The sequence below is a fragment of the Podarcis tiliguerta genome (genome assembly GCF_965153285.1).
Source record: "Podarcis tiliguerta genome assembly, chromosome: 1".
Lineage (NCBI taxonomy): Eukaryota > Metazoa > Chordata > Lepidosauria > Squamata > Lacertidae > Podarcis > Podarcis tiliguerta.
Window position 1 is genome coordinate 57740621 of NC_139534.1, and position 8280 is coordinate 57748900.

An 8280-nucleotide genomic window follows, 5' to 3' on the forward strand; every position below is an offset into this window, starting at 1 on the left:
CTGCAATCAGTCATATTCAAATTGTTATTAAACTTACTGCCTTGCATTCCTTTGCTCAAGTTTCATTCCTGTAGGCTGTTAAATGTGTACCTTTTGCACTGATCTCTTGAGATTTGCTAGAGCCAGCCAGAGACTATGTTAGAGCAGAACAAGGAATGTTCTGAACAGCGAGTTGCTGGCCCAGCCCTTCTCTACAACTTAGAGAGGGCCCTTGTGTTGCTAGTTTGAGAGACAGGCAGTTGTGCTTCCCTAACTTCCAAACCATTTTTGTGGGGGGTGGGGAGAGTGGCTAGTACTAGGGACAAAGTGCCATAATGATCAGTCAGATACATTGATTCCAGAAAGTCATGGAAGCAGGTGGTAGAGTTTATGGGCCCCAACTTTGATCCCAGGAACAGGAATGCAGCTGATAGAATTGATATGCTCACCTGTGAATAAATGTCTACATACCCACCCACACCCACCCACACAAATGTGAGTAAATGCGCTTGCACGCTCATGATACTGACATGTGCTAGACAGTCAGGAGCTTATATTACAAGGTTAAAGGAAGGCAGCAAAGATAAGCTAGAGGAAACCATTCATTTGTCCACTTTTTCAAAATAGACAAGACCTTTCTGCAGGCAATATGATTAGCCCAGGGATGATGAACAAAACATTTCAATAAGGAACAAAGACTGCCAAATGCATCATGTGACTCTAGTCAGTGGCCTCATCCACACAATACAATTATAGGACTATCATAACACTTTAACCGTTGTGGCTTCTCCCAAAGAATTCTGGGAAATATACTTTATTAAGGTGCTGGGCACTCCTTCCTCCAAGCAGCCCCCCATCTCTAGACCTTCCTTCTTGCCAAAGCACTGTAACTGGATATTGCAGAAAAATGGATTCAGTTTAGTCCCACAAGGCTTGCACTCTTGTTTAAGAAGTCTTGCACTTCTCTGAACCCGGTAGGACTCTTAACATAACATAAGAATAGAAGATGTTCCTGCTGTATCAGACCAATGGCCCATCTAGTCCAGCTTGCTGTTCTCACAGGGGTCAACCAGGTGCCTATGGGAAGCCTGCAAGTTGGACTTGAGCTGGACAACAGCACTCTGCTCACCTGAAACTCCCAGCAACTGGGATTCAGATGTATGTTGGCTCCCAAGGTAGGACAAGGGTATCATTGCTAGTAGCCACTGATGAATTTGTCTAATCCTTTTGGAAAGCCATTCAAGTTGGTGGCCATCACAGCCTCTTGAGGGATCAAGTTCCACAGTTTAACTATCTGCCCTGAATCTTCCAGCATTCTGCTTCATTGGATGCCCATGAGTTCTAATGTTAGGAAAGAAGCAGAAAAACATTTTCTCCATGCAATGCATAATTTCTGTCACATCACCTTTTTTCTCTGAACCAAAAAGTCAAAAATTCTGCAGCGTTTCCTCACAGAGAAATTACTCCACCTTCTTGATAGATTTGTATAATGGTGTTTTTATGATATCAGCAGTTTTATTTTTAATTCCTTTTCTAGGTATCTTCTGTTGTGGAGGTGAGGTGGGGTGATTAACAAAATCAATCCTCCTGCAATATCTGGGAATATCCCCTCACTCACGCAGTTTAGGACATTCCATACCTTTCCTCAGCAGAGTTTCTTGCTCACTGAGAAAAATAAAGCTCACGTATATGTAAACTCAGCTTTAATAATAAAGAAAACTGGAACAAAATAACATAATGAAAGAAACTAAATACGACGACATGAGGCAAGTTTGAGGCATGGAACAAGAAGAGACAGTTGGTCCCTCCTAACTGAAACTTAACAGAACACACTGAAGGGAGGGGCTGATTCTGGAGCAGAACACACAAGCCCCTCCCACCAGATACCTAGCACTCTACTATTCAAATTAGGCCTTAGTGTTTTTCTTACATCTTCAGCATGGGATTTGTCTTTCCACAGCTGCTACACCCTGGGTCAAATATTCCTTCAGCTACTACCCCAAAGTCTCATTCCTGATCAGTCACTGGCAGTTCAGACCCTATGAGTGTAAATGTGAAATTAAGATTATTTTTCACCACAATATGCATCACTTTACACTTATTTACCCTGAATTGCATTTGCCATTTACTGCCCATTCCCTCAATTTGGAGAGGCCTTTTTGGAGCCCTTTGCAAAATCTTTTCATGCTAATGACTCTGAACAACCTATTATCTTCCACAAACTTGGCTACCTCACTGCTTACCCCTAACTCTAGATCACTTTCGAACAAGCCAAAGATCACAAGTCCCAATACCAATCCTTGTGGGATTCCACTTTCCACATGTCTCCATTTGGAGGACTGTCCATTGATTCCTGTTCTCTGTTTTCTTAACCAATATCTGGCCCACAAGAAGACTTCTCCTCTTATTCCATGAGTGCTAACCTTACTAAACTTTCATGAGGTACCCTGTTAAAGGTTTTTGAAAGCCCAGGTACACTACATCACTGGATCAGTTCTATCTATATGCTTGTTGACACTCCAAAATAAATCTAATAGCTTCGTCAGAAAGGGCTTGTCCATGCAGAAGCCATGCTGGCTCTGCTTCTTGATGATGTACAAACAGCCTGCCTATCTCTCATAAGAGTACATAAAAAAGGCAGTGCCTATCCCCAGAGAGGCGGAATACCCTCCAAGCAGCAGCATTGGGGTAAAGTGGCTGTAGCCACCTCGTATATTACTATCTACAAAGTAAGCATGGCCAACAGACAGGGGATAGGAATGTTGTATTCCATAAACATCTGGAGGGTCGTAAGTTCTTGTTCCTTGACAAGGTCTCCTGAAAAGGTTTTAAGGGTTGATCAATCCATTAATCCACCTGATAGCATGCTTGTGAGCACTCCTCTTCTACAGCACACGAAGGTGCAAAATTTGCCTCAGACACTTAATACCAAACACACAAAGCTGCTTTGCACAGGTTCAGATCATTTTCCATCTAGGCCACACAGACGTATTAGCGTAAGCACTAGATTGGCTCTGCACAGCCCTGACCTCACCACCACTTTCCCCTTCCAGTACATGGAAGTGATGCTACCTCTGTCAAATGTTGTTGTTGCAGCTCCACCCAACCAGGTGAGCTGCTCTTGATCCCTCATAATAGTATACAGCATTTTAAAAATGGGTGAGATTTCTTCTCATGGTAAGTCTCATGATTTTTATTTTTTAAAATCTTTGGCCCTTTTCACTTTGTTTTTAGCTAAGGAATCTTTCTGCCCGTGTCAGACCTTTCGCCCACAGAAAGTTACAGTACATTCCTCCACACAAGGAAAAGATAACAAGGAAAGAAAAAGAGAAGGAAATCAGAAGAAACCAAGCTGGTTAGTAAAGATAATATTGTCTATACTGTCTGCTTATGAAATGAATGAATGAATGAAGATGATCTGGATAATTGGGGGGAGTGAATAGAATTCAAAGCAGAATTCATAGTTAGCCTAGCCCAAAGACAATAGGTGGTATCCAATGAAGTAGTTCCATCAGTGGTGGAGCTTGGGGTCTCAAATTTCAGTGGAGCCCTGCGCAACTCCAAAATTCACCACCCACCCCCTTTCGTGCTCCATTCTAAATCATAGTTGTGGTGTCCCCAGCGTTGCCACTCCCCTAAATCCGTTCCATTAGGACATGAATAACATGCCTGGGCACAAATCAATACGCAAAGGAGAAATGTCAATATATACACATCCTTTAATTTAGGTAATCCCATAATGACCTAAAGAATTTAAAAGCAACATTCATATTAGCAATACCTGGCAAAGTCAAGATAGTTTGGACTGTTTATAAAACCTCAGGCTATATGGATCATTTGCATTTACCTTACCATGGAACAACTTGCCCTTTCCTTTTTGCCTCCATCAACCATTTGCTCTCTGTAACCTTGAAAATCTTACAGCCACTGATCTTTTGTCCTGAAATTTCCTTTGCATATAATTGAATGCACATTTGGAAGGTTACTATACATTTATAAAGTGGTTGGGGTGCGGGAATCAAATCAAAGACGCAGAATTAAAACCTGAGTATATTTGTAATTGATTTAGCAACTGCACACAGGGTCTATTAAGTATAACACATGAGAGAGAGAGAGAGATTTTGTTTTGTTACGTTCTCGTCCCCAGAAACTCAGTGTGGCACTCGAGCCTCACAATACCCCTTTGAAGTACGCTATACCAAGAAAGAGTGATTTTCCCAGGGCTACCCAGTGAGCTTCATATGTGAGCAGGGATTTGATGCATCGAAACTCAAGAGTACAGCCATAAATCTCTCTTGGCTCTCTTGTCTTCTTAAATCCTACGTACACTCTGCATATAGGCCAACAGGAAGCCACACCTGACCCTCCTTGTGCTGTAGGAATTGATCTTGGTCTCGTCATCTTGCCAACCTTAAGTTTAGTTCACCCCATTTCCACAGCATTCCCCCCCACTTCTTTTAAAAGCTGCCACAAAAATTCAGGTAGATGATATTCTGTATCAGTTTGCTGACAGACTGGCTCTCCCCCCCATCTGCAGTGCATACAAATAGTCAAAAATTTGATTTTATCCTCTCAAGGAACTCTCTAATAGGGCGCACCGCAGTAACCAACCCAGTGCACACTGAATTTTAAATGCACACTGCAGCTCTCCATCTTCTTTGGATTTGATCAGAAATGAGGAGGAGAACAATAAGATTTAGGGCATGTGTTGTGTTGTAGGCGGAGCAGCTCGTGGGCACATAGAGCTATATATATAGATGCCTGAGCTGCGCAGCTCAGGATCCCAGATAGTTTTGCTGTGGGCTGCAACCCGTCTGAGCATTTTTCTTCATCATGAAGCTGACACTCATCCTGCTCATCGCCTTAGCATGCTACTGCTCTTCAGGTAAGCATCACTACTGAGACTTCTGGCTCTTGGTTTCAATAGACTCAAGAAGCAAACATTTAGTAGCATGGCATAACATTTCCAAATATGCCATTTGTAAATGAAATACAGTAGAATCTCAGTGAAATGAACTCCAAGAGCTGGACATTTTAGGCAATGAGACGTCCTGGACCAGCTCTGCAGGACCTCCACTCAAGTGCAGCACAATGCAAAGCAGGCTTACTCAAAAGTAAGTCCTGTTGTGCCCAATGGGGCTTTCTCCCCAGTATGCTTTCTTTAAGATTGCACAGGCCACAGTTAGGGATAATGGAGAATCCTGACGGAAATAGAAGCAGAAATTGCCTCTGTTCACTTATTCGTTCCACGTCTGGAATGAAAGTCAGTCAATTGAACACAATCGGTATTAGCTGTTGTCACTTTCAGTCTGGAAACGATACATGATTGATGAGTCGTCGTCCCCTGTCCCCCGTCCCCCCCCCCCGCGTTTCCATTGCATAGAAATGAATGAGGTGGAATAATGCAATGGCAATGTAATTACATAATTTACATAATTATGTAAAATTTGTCACATCGGACAGTGAGACGAGTAACATAGTTTGTGACAGAAACGGTGCTTTCCTACATCCCTAGTGACAGTACTGAACTCTAAAAAATCATTATGGCAACCAGATGCAAAAAAAAAAAAAGAGGACAAGGCTCCTGTACCTTAAAAAATTTCAACAGGTATAGTTTGGCATGGGAGGTGCATCTGCAGAAATCTCCTCTTTTACACAGCTGTTAAAAGGCGCAAGAGCCCTGTCCTTTTTTTTTATAACCTGGGCACCCTAAAAATCACTGAAGATGATAGTCAGTGAGCTTAAGTGGACTACAACAAGACTCAGTTTGATCTAGTGACATGTGCATTTTATGGTAAGTTAAGATGTCATATTTATGGCCTCCAATTTAGAAATTACTTGGCTGTGAAAAGGCCAGTTTTGGTTAGTGCTACACAGAGGAAGTATAGTATTTCTCCCCCTGCATCTACGGACCCCAGGAAACATAGCACCCTCTGGTCAGGACTGTGTGTCCCTGACATACAAACATGGTAAGGAAAGAACATTTAAACCATCCTCATGTGGTGTCAGCACAAGAAAGTGCTTTTCCTGTGGAGCTTTCTTGCAGAGAAGTGGGCATCCAAACTGGAGCTGAGCTGGGCCCTCTCAGCTGAATCATATTATTTCCATCCAGTTATCAGGTGATTATTTCTTTTTTCTAAGATGACAATAAAGAGTTTAAATAAAACATGTATAAAGTATTATAAATTCAGTTTTTGTTTTGTTTCCTCCCCCCTCCCAGTTTATTCTGAGCTATGTCCTTCTGTCGAGAATTCAGTGACTGCATTCCTTTCTGGAACAGCGGATGACTTAAAAGAGGAGCTTAAAAAACACGTATCTCGTTTAAAGTATGGGATAAGCAATGCACAGAAGGTGCAAAGTTGTACCCAGGATGAATTTACAGAAAAGGAAAAAGAGGCGTTATATGATCTTGTGGTAATTATCTATTTTGCCATTTTTTTCTTGCCTGTGTTTGGGTATTTATTATACTTTGTCTTTCATCCCGTCAAACTTTATTTGCAGTCTGCTATTTAAAAACATTATTTTAGCATGCATATGCCACAAGTTAATATCTGATGATCTAAAAAGGATCTAAATTCTTTGTCCTGCCATTTATATTACCAGAGCCTTCTCCATATGTCAGAGACTAATTCAGGTCATACAGTAATAACTCTAGTTTAATATGCATGCAGCAGGCCTGTGCCATCATATGGAAGACCCATCTTTTCCAACCCTAAACCTGCCCAGTTGTTCTGATGGTTGAGCCAAGTGAATCGAGGCAAAGTTGCCTTTTATTGACTTTCAGTCATTTTCACCATGGCATGATCTTCTACTGTTCAGGAAGCAGGCTGTTGAGTAATGCTTGCCAAGAACCAGCTAGCCCCAACCTTCCTCATTTCCTTTATCGCCTGTACTTACATTTGTTTCATTTCATTTCAGAAAAAGATGGTTGACAAATGCAGCAGCGACGAGTAATTCTGATCTATGGAAGAAGTCAATCAAATTCCACATGCTTACTACTGATATTGGTTGCTGGAAAATATTGATCCATTCTTCTATTTCTTTCATCCTGTCATTGACGTTGGAGGTCCCTCCTCCCTTTGAAACAATAATCATATGCTGCAGAAAAGCTAGAGAAATCTCCTGCCATGTTCTTCAATCATTCCTACTTGAATCATTATTAAAACCCGTGATTTGCATTTCTGTGCTGAAGATTCATTTTTCAGTGTGTATGATAAATGTCACAGTTAATCCAGAGACTACTTGAAGGATCTAGAGAACAATTCTAGAAAGGGAATTTAATTGTTGTTGATATTTATTTATAAAAATATTTATATACTGCCAACTCAAAGCAGGGTAGAACAAAAGATAAAATGAAATGAAATGAAATAGTTTATTATCACTTGTACAACTTGTATACAGTGAGATTACACCAGCACCCCCCACTCAGCTCTCTTAGTCTTAATTCCCCTCGTTTACTGACGCACACCCACCAAACCCAAAAGTCAGTTGCCCTGTTGTTATCTTTTCATTCAGCAGCCTAACAGCCCAAGGATAGAAGCTGTTCTTTACCCTGTTGGTGCAACTAATCATGCTTCTATATCTTCTGCCCAATATTCTTGCTGATATTAAGGTGCAAGTGGTTCCCTAGGCACCATGTAGATATTTTTTGGACCTCCCCTCTATACGCTGATTCGTCTCCACCTGTTATTAAACCCATTATGGTGGTGTCATCTGCAAACTTAATAATTGCAGTAGATGGGTCAGATGATAAAAGGACACTAAAGGATTGTTGGGGTCCGCTAATAGGGTGCAAGCTGCCTTGGTCACTGAAAGGCCAATAAATGCCATAGACAGAGTCCCATAATTACTCATTTATTCAGCTGAGTAAAACAGAGTGGGTGAGCCACACTCACCAGTGTGATGGTGAAGCCATGCCTAAATAGCCTTTGTTCAGACTTTTTATAGGCGCCCCCCCTGCCTTTCCCTTTTTCGAGGTTCCTAGTGACACCCTGCCTAGAGACCTTGAAGGGAAAAGCTTCCTGGCAGAGGGAAGTTTTCTGGAAAATTGCCTAGCAATGTTATCTGGTCTTCACATATTTGTGGCTCACCCTCCGTAATTATAAAGCAGGCAGTTCCTTTACAGAAGCAAAATGGCATCAGTTAGTCTAACCAAAAGACAGAGAAGAACAGGCCTCTGTGGCTTTTCCTGAGACCTCACAGGATAATATACAATAAAAACAATAAACGGCAAAGGGCCAGCATTGCTGTATCAAAGGATTCTGTCTGAATGTGGTACACAACTCTAATACAGTTTATAAC

At 41.6% G+C, this 8280-nt stretch overlaps 1 protein-coding gene across 3 annotated transcripts; it reads left to right on the plus strand.

Annotated features, from left to right (window-relative positions):
- Positions 1–655: 655 nt before the first annotated feature.
- LOC310672091 (uncharacterized protein) lies at positions 656–7157 on the plus strand. Of its 3 annotated transcripts, XM_083428692.1 has the most exons (5): positions 678–1154; positions 3214–3334; positions 4699–4864; positions 6200–6393; positions 6898–7157. In XM_083428692.1, the coding sequence occupies exons 3-5, from the start codon at positions 4813–4815 to the stop codon at positions 6931–6933; spliced, it is 282 nt and encodes a 93-aa protein (XP_083284818.1). In that variant the 5' UTR covers positions 678–1154; positions 3214–3334; positions 4699–4812; the 3' UTR covers positions 6934–7157. The 3 variants fall into 3 exon arrangements, with proteins under 3 accessions (XP_083284817.1, XP_083284818.1, XP_083284816.1); XM_083428691.1 differs by lacking the exon at positions 4699–4864 and having other exon boundaries at positions 656–1154; XM_083428690.1 differs by lacking the exons at positions 678–1154; positions 4699–4864 and adding an exon at positions 2925–3089.
- The last annotated feature ends 1123 nt before the right edge of the window (positions 7158–8280 follow it).